Source organism: Salvia splendens, chromosome 12 (assembly GCF_004379255.2).
Source record: "Salvia splendens isolate huo1 chromosome 12, SspV2, whole genome shotgun sequence".
NCBI classification, from domain to species: Eukaryota; Viridiplantae; Streptophyta; class Magnoliopsida; order Lamiales; family Lamiaceae; genus Salvia; species Salvia splendens.
The window spans coordinates 27354475-27372303 of record NC_056043.1 but is presented as its reverse complement, the minus strand read 5'-3'; the positions used below and the strand labels follow the sequence as shown (position 1 = coordinate 27372303).

Genomic DNA, 17829 nt, shown 5'->3' with positions numbered 1-17829 from the left:
AATATTCTTTTAGTAAGCCTTAAAATGGATAATAATTTTATTTGGCTGGCAGACGCAAGTATTATGATTAGATTTCAAAATTTTAATCAGGACATTGATCATATAGGTTAATATTTAACAATCTTAATCAATCGTATCATGTCCATTTATCGTCCCAAAAGTATGGGCCATGTAAAAACCAGTGGAGATCACCTACTACATTTGGTGCTACATCGAAAATGCAAAACACCTCATCGCGTGAGGACATCCACACCTGATTAAAATTTATTAATCCAAGTTCTTTACTAATTTCTATTACCATTGCAACCACACTGTTTTTTTGGTAACATTGTGTCATATAGATAACCTATTATGAAAATATAACTGTACGATATTCATGAAAGAATAGTGATACAGTGTGCTTTGCAGCTTTAAAGAGCATTTCCACAAGGGAATTTTGATATTTTTCTCCTATATCAAAGAAATTGCGCAGAAAATTCATGATATGTTAGGGTCCCAATTTGTTATATTTGGGCCCAAGAAACAAACCTTCATATCATCTACTCTTGTCCTTCCTTTGCTTAGCATCAGCGATGTGAAACATAAGCTGTGCATTACATTTGGAATCAATAATTTGCACCAACAAACTGAGGATTTCATAAAAATATGTATTAACCATACCTTAGTTCCGACGTAAAATGAAACTAGCAAGCCACCGAGTGTGAGCAGACCTGAAACAAATAAAATGTAACAAGCACCGAAACATATAAACCATGAGATCAAAGTAAAGAGACAAACCTCCTTCCTGAAGGAACCCAGAAACCAACCAATTAATGCCTGATGGGCCAATCACAAACCCGACAAGATTAGCCACCTGCAGTAGACGACACTACTGCCTTCAGATTCTTAACATCAGAATCATTCATACCCAGAAAAGAGTATTGATTGATTTGTCAAATCTAGTTCCTTCAGGTATATGGTCTATGTACAATGTTACGATGGTAATCTGTTACGACAGTGTTCTAGCATGCAGTTATATTCTAATCCCAAGCGATAACAATCATCAACTTCTACTTTAAATTGAAAAACTGGCAAGTAAAACAAGTTGTATGAAAGAAAAATAACGTGCATATGAGAATGCCACCCGTAAAGAAACAATATCTAAATACAAATGACTCCCCCCCCCTCCAAAAAAAACTTTGCCAAATCAGCTGCAATATAAGAAATACTAGCACCATTTGATTTTACAGGAGAAAGGTTGTAGCATGATAAGTTTTCGAATGAGTTAGCTGAAAACAAACCATCAGGCAAGTAATTGTTACTGCACCAGCAGCAGCACGGAGTTCACGAAAAATAAATTCCCCAAAAGCTCCCTCAGCCTGAAATCAATACGGCAGAGAATAAATAATGAGAATCAGTGGGAGTTTAGGTGACGGTTCACATGTTATATTGAGTGCATATACATACGTTATTTAAATAAATCCAATATGCCAACATCTTGTAGAACAATGTCTGAAATATACAAGCCTAACCAGAAATTATAGATTTGAGGAATTTAACTTGGTGGCAGTTTCCATGGGAAGGCTACTTACTATATCATGATACTTTTTGAGGACTTCATATTATATAAAACCCTATTTTCCCCTCTTAATGAGTATCTAAATTCGATTAGGTAGCAATTGCAGTTACTTGATGTCTAATCATCATATCCAAGTTAACTGTAAGAAACTATACTGTCTTGAATTTATAAGCACTACATACACCAAATGTTGAGTAATTGGACTCCTAGTGAAGAATAAAGAAAAATGAAATAACGAGCAGTGAAAGAGTTGATCATTAATTATTAATACTTATGCAGATGGAAATTTCACATCGGTTCTGAATCAGTAAAAAGTACTCATGCTCAGTTTCATAACTAAGATAGGGAAAGTTAAAGAAAATCCCATCCTAAACAGGCTCTATAAGAATTTCAATTTAACTTTAATATTTTGAAATTGTGAATTTCTTTCTTTTTGCTGAATAAAATAGCAACACGACTAAATGCTCTGAATATTCAGAGACAGGTCATTTTGCCAGTGCCAGAGCCCTTTTCTTTCTCTTTCCCAAATCTTGTGCATGGAATTACTTCAGCTACAGTTGGGCCTCAGGTGTACTCTTTCCATTGAAGATTTGTTTTCTTTGTTATTTCATTCTAATATAGGATCAGTAGTCCTCACATCATGTGAGCTCCTTTTCATTTATAATCCTGTGAAAGAACTTTTTATACCTGATAGTTAAACATATTTTCATTTTGATCTAAAGTGACACACTATTACACAAGGTGTGCGATAACTTCATTGTCTATCATCGTCACAGAAGAGAAGGATGCCAGCACAAGAGATTATTGAAGCCTGTTTACATGGGAACCTTTCTACTTAATTAGTCCTTAGGTTTTTAAATTCTTTGTTTCAGCTAGTTTACATTCTCTTGAATTAATAGTAGAATGGGCCATTAGTCTGACAAGGTGAGGGCCATTTTATTAGTTCATCATGTCAGTAGGGCATCATATTGGACTGTTACTGAGAATTTGACAATTTGCTAGTCAGGATTTTTCCTGGGAACTCATTACTTGCTATTTCAGTTTATTTCTCTACATGTACTATTCATCCACCTTGTTTCTATCAGGATGGAAACAGAAATAGAGATGAAAATATACAGATACCTGAAAGGCGCTAGCTGCTGATTTTATCAGCATTTCTGGTATAAAAAATACACATGTCAACCACGCCCAAGAAAGAAGCTTCCTGAAATAAAGGGAAAAAATTCATGATAATAACTGGGCTGTGACAGTAGAGCACAATATTACGCTTTGGAAAACTTTTGATAGGCTAATGTACCACTCTAGATCATGCCACACAGCTACAAAGGTGAAGACAACCCAAACATTCAGCAGCTTCTTCTGGGAACCCCCAAGAGGTATATAAACATACCTAATAAAAGTATGGTTGCACAATGTCACATGGCAGAATAATAAATTGCAAAAATAACTGGGATACAATGTGTCAAAAAAAAGTGTACCTAACAAGCCACTTGTTGAATGAAGCATGCCAGTTTTTCCAAAAACTTTCCAAATTGTGGCAATTGTTTATGCACCTCGGCATATTCTCTGGAGGTACAATGCCATTAATCTACATCGATACACTGGTCATTAGCATTCAATATGCCAAATGTGCCAAAACCCAGGAATCAGCATTAATAAGAACCAAATATTTTTCAAGAAGGCCTACCAGTGACCAGAACCGGAAGTAGCGCCAGATCAGTAAAAATTTTAGCCACATGAAGTTTAGAACCTGTTTGGATCAATGTACAGTGCAGATACAACATTATGCTCTGACATGCAAGAAAGTACTTATCGGATATTATAATTCGATGTAAACGCAAAATCCTAGTATAGTCCCCCTCCGTCCCACTAAATAGTGCACACTTTGCTTTTATGGGGTGTGCCACAAATTAGTGCACATTTAATCTTTGACATTTTTTGACACAATTTCCTCTCTTTTAAACCCACTTTTTCCACTGACTTTCAACTCTAACACACATATGACATGGCCAACCATTTCTCCACTCACAACACATTCTATTTAATAAAGCGGGTACCCTTCTCTTTTTTTTTAAAGTGCGCCCCCTTATCCAGTCACAATAAAATCTACCAAAAATTTATTAGAACCTCGGTCACAAAACTCACAACCTAGTATGGTCTATTTTGTTGGACGGAGGAAGTAGTAATATTTATGCTTTCTTTAAAAGGGATGATATCACATGTTTTAATCCAAATGGAGGAATTGAAGGAAACCACTATTAATACTACAAATCTACAATCATGAAGTGATGATTAATACATACCAATAAGGACTACTCATTCCATGATGGAGTTCATCTAGTTATGTATGTATGTGCTAGGAAATATCTTGAATTGTACTCACTCCGTCACATAATAGATGACACGATTGGGTAATGGCACAAGATTTTAGGAGATGTTTTGTTTGTTAAGTGGAGAGAGAGAATGTATATTTATAATAATGTGAGACAAAACTTTTTCCAAAAAAGGATATTTGATATCTTTTGTGGGACAAACTAAAAAGGAAAGTGTGACATCTATTATGGGACTGGGGGAGTACTAAAAAAAGGTTTAAAATATGTTTCTGATGTTGTTCTATGAACCCCTCAGGCCCACTTCTAAGTTGGATGCTACTCAACTTTCAAGAATGAGAAGCTCATGATTAAATTCATATTAAAATCAAGCTAAGTGAGTTTTCACATTTCATTAGTTAAAAAAATAGATTTTTTCCACATTTCACAATTACAAAGACTAATATGATAGTAAGATTCAGAGCAGTAGAACGAACTGCTTTCAGTTTTAGGAGAACCAAAGTACATTAAGAACAGAACTTACTCCATATCCAATGATAAAGATGTCCATTGGAGACAATTGTTTCCACAAACCACTGCAGACAGTAATCCAATCTCAATATATGATGTTTTAAACATTAATGTTATTAATAGCTATAAATTTAAAATAGTTACCTAATAGCAAAGGCATTATAGTAAAAGAACTGTGTCATGAATTCCATTAGTGAAAGACAAAATACCCATCGGAATCCATACCAAGCAACTTCTCGAGATGAGTATATGTTCTGGGGAGAATCCAACTGCCACAGATTTGAGAAGATATTTCTAAATACCTTCTAAAGAAAATATTCATAATAGTAATATGGTTTGTGCATAAAACATAATGTATTATTTTGGTAATATTAAGATTTAACATAGGTGATACAGGAGAGATCGAAAGGATCAATAAAATGGTGGATGTGTTCATCATGTGTCAAAGGAGAATTTGGCATTGTTACAGTTGTAACCAATTATGTTACTCTTTTGTTAAGCATCAGCATCCTCCACTTCTAGTTAAACTTTAACAAGGGGGAAAGTGTATGAAGGAACATTTTAATGACAGATTACAAATCACTATGTAACATGGACCCCATTGCCAACAAGTGAAAACACAATGGAGATTCACATAAAATTATTCAACTGGAACATAATGTATGAAGGTATAGACTATAGACAGAATACAAACCGAACTTAGTGTTATTTTTTAGCAATCTAAAACCTCTTTAAGTTAAGGCGAATGGCACAAGCAAACCTGTGAAGCAAATGCATTGAAGGTAATGATTGGTCCAGCAATGTAAAGAGGAGCATAAACCAAATAGCACAAGTATATTGGAAATGAGAACTTGTCATTTGTTACTCTTCTTTCCTGGAAAAATAACGAATGCAGCAATCAGAAAAAATAAAAATAACTAAGATGTTTAAATTGAACTAATATTGCAAAACGTCTAATGTTTGGTAGTTGAGAATTAAGACAAATGGCTAACCTGTAAGACCAGGTAGCATGTCTTGCCAGTTGAACAATGGTCACACCGCTGAATATGCTTCTACAATACAAAAAAATCTTAAAGCACAAAAAGATCCAAAAAAGCATTTATTAAAAGTAAATTTCAACCTTTTTCAACTGAGCTAGACCAAAAAGTAATTACCCGCAGCTTCCAACAAGACATTAATGCGACATACAACTAATTTTATTTTAATAAGTAACGAAACAAGCATGAAACTACCAGTATCAATCCTCAAAGCTCAATGCACATGCTTGACATCAATACATATGCATTCATGATTTGCAGCAGTAGTTCATGGACTTTCGAGTTCCACAATACAATTGAATCACACAAAAGTGTTGAAAGTACAGTGAAAAAAATAGTATTTCCATTCAAATATCACCAGAAGATGTTTTTCGGTTCATATATCACATTACCACATTCGACATTTAGGTTACAGCTGATATTCAAGTTTTCAGTCACACACACAAAGCAACAAAACAGAAGGGAGGATAAGGTTGAATTAACATTTACCAGACAATCAACCAGAAACTAAGACTTTGGGGGCTTATATGGCCAGAAATTTGGTACTAAAAACCATACCTTGTCATCAACACTAGTGTATTGATCAGTCCAATGGTAATCATGACCAAAGCTTATCATACGCAAAACAACTGGAAAAATAAGAAAAATGAGAAATATAGTAAATATGACAGACGGTGGAAAAGTAATGGCCAATATAAGACCCACACAATGAGCAAATAAAAATATATATCTATATCCCTTTTCACAGAGATAAAAGATGGAGCTATTTTCTGCTCTCATAGAGGAGTAAATCTGAAAAGGAATCCACTGTTTACATTGAAAACAGAAATATGAAATTCAATAAAATTGTTCAGACTGTTTCCATCTCATTGTAGGCTAATGACTAATGTCCCTAATATTCATTTTTCATTGTCAGTCACAGAGCAATAAAGACACATCAATAAATAAAATAAAAGACCAAGGAGAAACATACACTCGAAAATGACATGAGTGTACATATCAAACTCACACAAGGACGCTGTTGAAATCTAAAAGGGCATTCTAAGTCATATACATTATGGGAGGGTTTAGATTGATCCTAACTGGATCTTTTTATTCGATATTTATATAGCCAACTCATAGATATCAAGAGAAGTTTACCAAAATTAAAGCAGATATGCCATCTGAAGGTGCCGCGGAAGTCATCCAAATAAGCCCAGTGTTCTCTTCACCAAGATAAACATAACATAACATAACTATTAGTACAAGCACTTCAGTTTTAGCAATAAATGTGGTAATATAAGAGACATCGAAGCCAAAAGAAACCTTACCCAAAACTAGAGAATTGATATCCCTCATAGATGCGATTACATAAAAGAAATGATAAGTTAAAAACCCAGAGCCCATATAAGAAGTATTTTGTCCTTCCAAGTATCTGCATAAGCAAATATGTGGTGAACATGAGAGCATTAGAAGCTTACTCTGATAGGACGAGGGGTCCTAAAAAAGTTGAAATGTATCCACACTTAATGAGAAAGAAGGAAACAGACCTTTACAAGGAAAAAGTTGGCTGAAGCAATACCAAATATAAATAAGATGCTGCAGTATAGGAAAGAAAAGGAAAATTGTTACTAGAACAATTACATCAGCTCAAAGCATCAAAACATGTCTTTCATTCTGACATATTGATATATTACCAGGCTTCGTGTAGGTAAAATAAATATGCCAAAGAAACCACAATCCAGTAGAACGACATTCCCTTCGCCCTCAAAGAAAATGATCTTTTGATGATATTAGCAACCAATGTAAAGATACCAAACACACCGGTGAGAATTGGTAAGTTCTGCCTGAAATTTCTCCATTGTGCATCTGTAGCATCCTGCTCGAAAAGATGGACATGAACTTTACTAATCTCCAACAAAAGTAGAAAGACGCAAACAAGAAGAAATTGCAACTGCCTACTACTGCGTCAGTTCGATAAGAACAAGCATCACAAATTTAATCACCAGGAAAATGCATTGGCAGTAAATGAAGTGCTACAGCGAAATATCATTTGCAACCACGGATCATCACGGAAGAAAAGATAACGTACAGTGAAGCGACCGAAGATCCAACCAGGGCGCAAACCATATAGCTTTGCATGGTGATCTGTGGTAAGAATTATCAGAAATGTACAACATCAGCAGCCCTAAGAGGGGAGGAAAAACAGAAGAAATTCATAGGCATAAACAATAAACAGAAGAGTGAGCGGTGCGGGAGTACTACCATGGGAGAGCTGAAGAGAACGACGAATGACGATGGCATAGAAAACGACGGCGTATGGGACGAGAACGAAGAGCTCCTTCCGCTTCCAGGAACTGCTTTTCATCCCTGCTGTCTGCTTCATCGTTCAATCGCAACTTCAATTTTGGCAACTCCAGAATCAATATTCCAAAATTTTAGTATTTTTCAGTAAAGTCTAGCCGCCGGCGACGTCGAGACCGACGGGCAGCGTATAATTTCGATTCTTCACCCTCTCACTTCGATTCGGGAAATCGAAAAACAATTTTCAAATTGATTAATATACCTTATTAGTTATCTATCATAATCTAAAGGGCAAGTTTAATGAAAAGACTTATTTGTCCTTTTTGGCGGGAAAATGCAAAGTTATTTTGTTTACCCTTTTGGTCATTTAAAAATGGCAATATTGGACAGAAAAGAGGCCGATATTATTGGACAAAAAATTGATCCAATGAAACACTAGCTTATCAAACAAGATAAAACACCTATACATACACACACCTTTAATTGAATCTGCATTATTATGATTGATTTACTGAAAATTTTATTTTTGATTACAGCGTAGCAAAATTTAAAGAGAGGGTCCAAATTTTCAAGAGCTATTATTACACCTTTAATTGAATCTGCATTATCATGATTGATTTTCTGAAAATTTTATTTTTTATTGAAGCGTAGCAAAAATTAAAGAGAGGGTCCAAATTTTCAAGAGCTATTACTCATTAAAAGAAGACCTAAGATGTAAGATATAAAAAATTCAAACTTAATTAGCATCGAAATCCTGCTTCTTGAGAGGGATACCTAACCCAAGATATTGAATTTATATTTATTGAAAATTCAAACTGAACCATCGTCATCGAGTATAATCCAGAAACAGAAAACCCAAAACAGCAGCAATTGTTCAGCAAAAAAACAAAAATCAAAGATCCATATCCAAAAAAGAAACAAACTTTACCACAAAATTCGTGAAAGAGACACGAATGGAGAACAATGGGAGGTCAAAATCGTGAGGTTTAAGCGGAGAGTTTAAACAATGGGAGACACGAATGGAGAACAATGGCGGGCCGAGGTCGGCAGCCAGGCACGAAGCTCGAGGACAAACTGGCGAAGCACGGCAGTGTTTACAAACCCAAAATATAATGCATATTTTAGAGAGAGTTTGACATTTTTCATTTTCATCTGTCCACAAAATGTAAATTCTTATTTGTTGTACAAATATTTTTTTTGGTTGTTTATAATATTACAAATACTTAATTTAATTAGTTCTTATATGTAAATATATTTTTATACTTACTTACTCTATATTCTTTATTTTAAGTTAATATATCTTTAAGTAAATACACCAGCGTGGATGACGTTTTATACTGTCTTCGTATTTCACCCGTATTTTCTCCAAATACAGTTTAAATAAAACACGCCACTCAAGTTGGCGTGTTTAATTGAAAAACGCTTCTAAGGTTGGCGTGTTTAGGAAATAAGAAACACCGAAACGAATTGCGTCTTTTGGTAAAGACGCCATCTAGGTTGGCGTGTTATAATTAGAGAGTAAAGACGCCAACACGAGTGGCGTGTTTACACAGAATCATATAGTCGCCTCATCCAGATCGCGAATAAACGCCAACCACACACTTCGCGAAAACTCATCCAAAGCAGCGCCCCTTTCGTAGCAATTTCGCCCTCCTCTCCGTGATTTCGCCCTCCATTCATCAATCGGTGCTTGTTTTCCCCAAATTCGTATATTTTTTCGGTTAGTATGCTTATATTTTACATTATTAGAGTAATTGTTGGATAGTAAGCTAGGGTTTGTAATGGGTTGTGAATTGAGTTGAAATTGATGTTGCATTGTTAGGGTTTAAGTGAATTTGTGGATTATTGATGTATATTGTTTAGTTTGAATTGTTTAATTATTATTAAGCATATTGGCTTGTTTGAATAGCATTATTGTGGATTAATAGTTTAGATGTTGGTGTTTAGTTAGGGTATAAATTATTGAAATTGTTTAGGTTGATGTATGTTGTTTAGGTAAAATTGTTAATGTTTTGCAGTTAAATTGATGTAGTTAAATTGATGAATTGACGTAGGTGAATTGATATTTGTTGTTTAGTTAAAATTGTTATAGTTAAAAACGTTAATGTTTTGAATTGTGAATGTTGTGTAGGTGAACTATGACATCATCTTCAACTGCTCGCCGAAGACTCTTATGTGGTCCTGAGGACCCTTCCGTATTATATCTGCAGAGACAACACGTCTCGAATAACATATGGGCAGGAGTGTCATCAGAAGATGTACGCTGCAGAAGGTACGAAGGAATCATTTGGGATGTTCCCATACATCCGCGTGTTTTGGCTGTAATTGATGAGATGGGGTTTGGCGGGATGTTGAGGTGTGGTCAACCGAAAGACATTGACCACCATCTTATCACCGCATTAATTGAACGATGGAGGCCAGAGACTCACACGTTTCACTTTCCAGTCGGTGAAGCGACAGTGACTTTGGAAGACGTGGAGGTCTTATGGGGCCTCAAAGTTGACGGGGAAGCTGTGACGGGTTATATCCCCAGTAAGGATGTCGGCTATTGGACGCAAGCGTGTCTGGATTTTCTTGGCTTTATACCAGATACTGTTGAGCTGAAAGAACTGGTTTGGAAGCAGACGAGTTTATCAAAACAACTGAGGGTTGAGTTGAATGATGACCACGACCAGTACATATACGTTCAACACGCCCGTGTTTATTGTCTGCTATTACTTGGTGGTCTGTTAATTCCGAACGCCTCCGGTAATAAAATTCCATTCTTCTACGTTGAAACCACTAATCATTATTTAAATTCATATGATGAAATGTAATTAACATTGAGAATTGTAGGTGGAGACGCTTCACAAAATACGACAATTTCTTAGGGAGCAAGACATGGCAGGACGGTCGGATTTGTTCACCCTTTCGAGGATGGTTGAAGATGGTCTCCAGATATCTGGGGAAGTTGAGACGATGGACAACCGTCCTTCCCAGCGCTCTGAGCTGGACATTGACATGCCCGTGCGGCAAAAAGGGAAGCGGCGTGGAAAGAAGAATGTTGGTGGAGAGTCGTCATCGGCAAGGATGGATACTCAGTTGGGTGATGAGTCCGATGTCGATTTTATGGCTCCACCTCCACCAAGATCTGTCGTTCGGGGTCGTCGCTCTGTCAGCCACACTGGTGGTACAGGTGAAGATATCGGTCTCAGTGTCCACCAATCTCCACCACAGTCTTCTGTGAGAGACGACGTTTTTGGTATTAATTTAGAGAATGCCGTAGTTCAAGATACTCCTCCGTCTAGAATCCCTACCTCCAGAATCGGGAAGGGAATCCGTGGTCTGTTTATGCGGAAAAGGCGAGACCTGTGAACATTACTTTGCTATTTTTTGTTTATTTATTAAGTTGAACGTTTTAATATTTATAATTTTGCTTGTTTATTGAGTTGATCATTGTAACTTTTTAACAAATAGTTTTGCTTATTTATTGGACTGAACATACTGGAGTGGAGTATTGGACTGAACATATAGTTTGTGCATAATTTTATACTTGGGGCAATTCTGCTCAAGATTTCATCCACGAAAGACAGCCATTCTGTATTGACTCGCCCTTCCGGTTGGAGTGTTATAAACACCGCCAATGATGTTGGCGTCTTTTTTGAAAAAAGCCAACTGTGTTGGCGTTTTATACTTGGCGATTTCTGCTCGAGATTTTAGACACGAAAAACAGGCATTCTGTATTGACTCGCCCTTCCGGTTGGCGTGTTATAAAAAATGCCAATGCTGTTGGCGCCTTTATGAAAAGACGCCAACTACATTGGCGTGTTATACTTGGACGATTCCGTTGGAGATTTTAGCCACGAAAAACAGACATTTTGTATTGACTCGCCCTTCCGGTTGGTGTGTTACAAAAAGCGTCAATGATGTTGGCGTGTAACACCCCTTAACCGGTAGGTAAACCCACCGAATAAGTGATGTCACGTTTCAGTATCGAAAACCCGTGCTGAAATTTTCCTTTTTTCTTTTTAGCTTAAAAGCACAATTAAAAACATAACATTTATCCAACGGAAGATTAAAGATTAAACTATTACACAACATGCCACGACTACTAAACCAAGTTGACCACCAGTGACTCACCAAAGATGCAAAGCTGCGCAACACCACTGACATAAGATCAACTCCAACCTGCAGGGGGGGAAAAGAGGGGGAGTGAGCTCGAAAGCCCAGTAGCAATATCCAAACTACAGAATCCGACCCTCTCAGCTAAGACAATAGTAACTACATTATTTCATTTTTAATCTTTTGCTGGTTTTCATTTTAATTTCACAAATTTCCAAAAATTACTTACAATATCACTATATCAAACTTATATGTATTTTCATCATACAACCTTTTCATATATTCTTACTTATGTCTCTTCAGATATTTCACATATCGTCATATATTATTTCGTATCACATTTTTCTCCTTTTATCATTTATTTTCATATACTATTTTTCCGTGTTAATTACCCCGAGCGGGGACCGATCAACATAATATATCATTTCTTCCGCGTGAGGTCCGATCAACAATCATATCATATATCATATTTCACAAATCACATATCACATATCACAGATCCTTATTCCCACGTCATCAAATATTATTTATCCATCACATATTATTATTCACAAGCCATCAGATATTATTTTATCTTTGTCTTATAAATATCACAGATCACAAATTACAGATCCTTTATTCAGAAGTCGTCAGATATTATTTTATCTTATCTTATTAAATATCACAGATCACATATTACAGATTCTTTATTCAAAAGTCATCAGATATTATTTCATCTTATCTTATTATATTATCACATATAACAGAACTTTATTCACCAGTCATCAGATATTATTTTATACGTAACAGATTACATATTCTTATTCAGAAGTCATCAGATATTATTTTATATTATCTTATCATATAACCCCTATATCTGCTTGGTTTCAGGTAGGGTACACGGACCAGATCAGAAACAGAATCAGATGCAGACACGGATTTTGTCCTCGAGAGGACTTCGCACAGACCACCCATAGGGTGCATATCAGATAATCAGACCACCCATGAGGGTGTAGACAGATAATTCAGACCACCCATTAGGGTGCAGACAGATAATCAGACCACCCATGAGGGTGCAGATCAGACAGATCATATAGGGGCCCATCAGATAACAGACGATCCTCGCTTCGGTTATCCAGAAGACGAGTGATCACATATAATGCAGCGCTGCTGTCCTATGGCATGCCAATTGTACCCAACACGTATGACCAAGCAAACGGGACGTTTTATTTCATATTCTTATTTCAAATCTCTTTTCTCTCACATTTATTCCATTTCCAAAAATCACTTCAGATAATCGTTCTTATCGAATTCACAGACATTCTAAACTTTTAGTATATGCTTTTATAACCTTTATATAATATTCTCTTGTTTCATTTTATTCAGGCTCTACTTATCAGATAACTTCTTTTTCATATACATTCAGATATCTTTTCATAATCTATTCAGACATATATCACACTATTCAGATCTTCATAATTTATTACATTTCATTGCATATCATATCCAATGTCTTTTATTCATATTCGTACCATTTTTCCGCAGATCATTCATATCAAAATGAATTAGTATCATAATAATCCACATATTAAACCATAAAAATATTTAAGCACATTATTTAATTAACATCTCACATATAATCACATTATAGCACACATCATCTCAGCCAAAGGAATCAAAAACCATAGAGAGGATACGCTACCTCACAGGCTTATGAATATAAGCCTATTTCACCTTCCTACCCTTCGCTATCTTCTAGGTCCATTCCTTTTGTGTTCAAAACACGCTATAGGCTCCTTCGCCTTTATGCATAATATAAATAGCATAGCAATCAATAACTCATATTTACCCATGATCATGTTTTCATCATTAAATCATCTAAATAAATTAATTTGCTATATTAACTTAATATCTTCTTATTCTTTAACTTTCTAATATAACAACTGCATTGGACTGATTCGTCATAAAACTTCTATATTCATACGGAAGGATTTAGAGACTTACCATAATATTTTTAAATACCCAATGAAGTCTGGTTTATAATCCAATAAAATTCATTCAAAGATTCCTAATAGTTTAAGAGATATTCTCGTTTTCCCACAGACTACCAAAAATCAGACCATTTCCGGCAGCAGTTTCTAAACAATTTTTATAAATGATATTTGTACTCTTTAATTCGTCATAAAATTTAGAGAACAACTACACACCTTATAGTTAATTTAGAAATTATGCAATCAAGTTTTCATCGACCTTAAATACCCTGAATATTTCGGATAACACATACCAATATATGACAAAGTACCAGAATTTTGACAGTTCGTAGCTGTATTGTTATAACAATTTATACACATAGTAAAAGAACTCCTAAATTCTCCATAAAAATCAGGGATCCTCTAGACTCATCATAGTTATTATAGAAATTGTTAAACCAAAGTTTCCACTATTCTACTCATGCCAAACAATTCGGAGCATGTCACTAAAAAACAGGGGATTAAACCTTGATGATCCAATTCTATTTCAATTCATGTTTAATCATAAATTTCATCTAACTTGAGCATCTAACTACTAAAACCACAAACCCTAAGGTGTATTTTCAATCTCAACATCAAGTTCATACCATGGTAATTTAACTTTGAAATTATCCATCAAAACGTGGCATACGACGTCTATACGCTATGTATTCGACAATTAATCGAACATAAAACCATTTATGCACCAACACCTATGGAGCTCGAAATTTTCAGATTTCCAACCTTAATATATATATTGAATTTCATGCTATAAAAATAGTATAGGAAGAAAGACCTTACTTGATTTCTTAACGTTTACGCGGTTACATGTTCGATTCGCCGATAAACTTAAGAAAATGTGAGAGGAAATAGCCATGGTGATTTGAGAGAGGTGGCTGCCGATTTTTTTGTAGAGGAGAAGAATGAGGAAGAAAGATGATATCTCATGTTTTTAGTCTCCCAACATTAGTATTTTTCCATGGCTAAAAATGGAGACATTTGGCAACATTTAGTTAAACTACTTGTAAAGCCTTGTCTCTAGACTTCTCTCTAATATTTAAAATAAAATTTGCAGCCATTTCATTCCTGGTTGATGAGTAAAAATCGACACTTTCCAAATAAAGAGAAAGAATTGATTTAATTAATGTAAAAAGACCGAAATGCCCTTCTATCGAATTCTCTATACGAACATCGATTAAATTTTAATTTCTTGCACAATATTACTTATATTATACTTCTTTTGATCTCTAGATTCCATATAAATTATTTTCCAATGGAAATTCCTAATATTTCTCGGCAAATTCGCCGAAAAACTCTAATCGGCTACTTTTCTAAAAAACGTACTAAAATTCATTAAAACTCAATTCTTTGCTCACATATCTTTTCTAACACTTATTTAAGACATGTATTTCACTTATTTAAGACATGTATTTCAGTATTCCATGATTTATCGAATTATCAGAATTTATTTTGTTATTTATTTCGAATTATTCACCGAAAACCCTAATTTCGACGATTTACAGCACCGGAAATTCACTTTTCCGTCTAAGGTGGGTTTTGGGGCATTACATGGCGTGTTTTGAAAAACAAAAACGTTTTATACTTAAACGTTTCAAATATTGGTAAAACATATTTCTATTAAGTACACTACAATATATACTATCATAACAACCTATCAAATATTGGTAAAAAATTAGATATACTACAACATATAATACCATAACAATTTGTCAAAATATTTCTATTAATTACACTACAATATATAATACCATAACAATCCATCAAATAATTATATAAATTACACTACAATATATACTATCATAACAATCCAACAAATATTGGTAGACTAATGTTTGGAAGAATGAGTAAAAAATTAGATATACTAACCGATTGGGAGGACTAATGTTTGGAAGAATGAGCCAAAATCAAAATCTACACGCTTAGATCAACCACCGGGTCGACCCGAGCAAGGGAAAGTGTTTTCGCGTTTTTGGGAAGGGATATTGGTTAGTGTTCGTGATTTTGGGGGAGAGCTGGGGAATATGGTTCAACAGAAACACGCTGATGAGGTTGGCGTGTTTATGTTAAACAAGCCAATTCCATAGGCGTCTATAATTAGTAAAAACGCCAACTGTGTTGGCGTTTTATTACGTAATACGCTAACCAGGTTGGCGTGTTTTATTTAAACTGTATTTGCAGAAAATACGGGTGAAATACGAAGACAGTATAAAACGCCATCCACGCTGGCGTCTTTACCTAAAGACATTCCAGTACCATTGGCGTTTTACTTATATACACGTCATTGGCATTGGCGTTTTTCCCATATGTGGAATAGATAACAAAATGAGTATATTTTCGTTATTTTAAAGGCAAACTAGCCTAGAAATGCGATTTTCCCGATTTCTTTCACCCCATTTTCTGTTTTTCATTTTTCTTTTGTTTTAATTGCTTACACCCATTACAAAATACTGGAAAGGTGCATAAAAAAATATTATTAATATTTTTAATTTTATAAAATTTACAAAAATTAAAGCTAAATTTATTCATTTTCTCTATAATTTCAAATAAATATGCATAGTTTGTGTATGAGTAATGTTGTATACCGTGTATATTTTTATGTATTTTTTCAAATTCAATCTTATACAAATTACTTTAACTAAAGAGTTTAGAATTAAATTTCAAATTGAATTATAGAATTTAGATTCAATATTATGTGTAAGTGATTTGATAAATAAACCAACGAAAAATATACTCTTCCCGTCCTAAAAAATTTGTCTCATATTTCTATTTCCGTCCGTTCCACAAAGTTTATCAAATTTTTATTTTACTATTTTTTAAATGAAGCTCATATTTTATTAACATTTTTCAATTAACGTTTTCACTAACTTTTATAGTAACTCAGTATTTGTTAGTACATTTCTTAAAATTTGAGTCTTAATTAAAATGTTAGAGTATCTTCAAGGGGAGAGGTAAATGGAGAGATAAAGTTATATAACTATCGTATTTATCTTTTTTCCATGAAAAACCTTTCTTCAATGGGAGAGGTATTTGACAAGGTATTACATCTTTTCCCATTTTAAAAAGGTATCTTTACCTCTCCATTAATGGAGAGGTAAAATCTTATAACTACCATATTTGTCTTCTTCTCATGAAAAATCATTCTCAAAGGGGGAAGGCACTTGAAAAAACATACACTTTATATTTTTTAATGCATTTTATACTATTATTTTATTGATTTACCTTTCTATATATTTTTTCCCCTTGGAATGTATTATTTTTTGAATGACATATTTCACTTTATGAGAAGATAAATTGATAATATATCTATTTCATTTACTTCTCCTAATTGGAGATGCTCCTACAAACTTTTCAGGATGGAAGGATTAAATTAGACTAAAATCGGCAAACTTAAAAGATGTAAAAATAGGTGGGCCTAGAGGGCCTGGTCTTATAAAATGATTAAGTGGGCTGCATTCGATGTAATAGGCCTGTTTCCGTTTGCATCCAATACTTAAGGGTCATATATTTGAGACCGGGTCATATATTTGAGACCACGATCGAATTAATAGTCCATTCGTCCATAAAAATAATTTGATTTTGTCATTTTGAAATGTTCACAAAAAATAGTTTCGTTTCTTAAAATGAAAAGTTTCTCTCATATTTTTTTCACTTTTTTTCTACTCTCTCGTACTTTGCCTACTTTTTCTCTCTTACTTTACGCACTTTTTCCCATTCAATCTCTTACTTTACCAATTTATAATTAAAACTCGTATCATCCATAAATGAGACTATGTTTTGTGGACGGAGGAGTATTGACTAATGACTGTCGGAGATTTAGACATGAGATTTTGCCTAGTCCACATTGAGCTAATGGTTGGCTCAACTATATTTAAAACTAGTTATTACAAATACTCCATATACCATAACAAAATGAATATCCTAATTATTCTATAGCCCGATTATTTGACCATAATTTATCGCTGAGCATGTGATGATATTGATGCGTACATGACTAATGTCAA

The 17829-nt window shown here is 34.5% G+C and overlaps 1 protein-coding gene across 4 annotated transcripts; it reads right to left on the bottom strand.

Annotated features, from left to right (window-relative positions):
• Window positions 1–349: 349 nt before the first annotated feature.
• LOC121758940 (membrane-bound O-acyltransferase gup1) lies at window positions 350–14730 on the bottom strand. Of its 4 annotated transcripts, none has more exons than XM_042154377.1 (22): window positions 14609–14730; window positions 13501–13600; window positions 11838–11885; window positions 7680–7791; window positions 7507–7562; window positions 7112–7293; window positions 6965–7013; window positions 6746–6849; window positions 6576–6640; window positions 5994–6064; window positions 5391–5447; window positions 5159–5272; window positions 4543–4667; window positions 4412–4463; window positions 3246–3308; window positions 3037–3146; window positions 2856–2948; window positions 2681–2762; window positions 1281–1358; window positions 778–853; window positions 661–710; window positions 350–586 (listed from the first exon to the last, which is right to left on the bottom strand). In XM_042154377.1, exons 3-22 carry the CDS (start codon window positions 11868–11870, stop codon window positions 536–538), a joined length of 1623 nt encoding a protein of 540 aa, XP_042010311.1. In that variant the 5' UTR covers window positions 11871–11885; window positions 13501–13600; window positions 14609–14730; the 3' UTR covers window positions 350–535. The 4 variants fall into 4 exon arrangements, with proteins under 4 accessions (XP_042010311.1, XP_042010310.1, XP_042010313.1 ...); XM_042154376.1 differs by having other exon boundaries at window positions 5391–5450; window positions 14609–14728; XM_042154379.1 differs by lacking the exons at window positions 11838–11885; window positions 13501–13600; window positions 14609–14730 and adding an exon at window positions 8647–8802 and having other exon boundaries at window positions 5391–5450.
• Between the last annotated feature and the right edge of the window lie 3099 nt (window positions 14731–17829).

Excerpts from the sequence above, each read along its gene's own strand:
- LOC121758940 (XM_042154376.1), bottom strand. The coding sequence starts at position 11,870 with ATGTCAGTGGTGTTGCGCAGCTTTGCATCTTTG. Across the intron at positions 4,464-4,542 it reads TATAATGCCTTTGCTATTAG|TGGTTTGTGGAAACAATTGT; the intron begins GTAACTATTTTA and ends TACTGTCTGCAG. Across the intron at positions 3,309-4,411 it reads TCTTTATCATTGGATATGGA|GTTCTAAACTTCATGTGGCT; the intron begins GTAAGTTCTGTT and ends TGATCCAAACAG.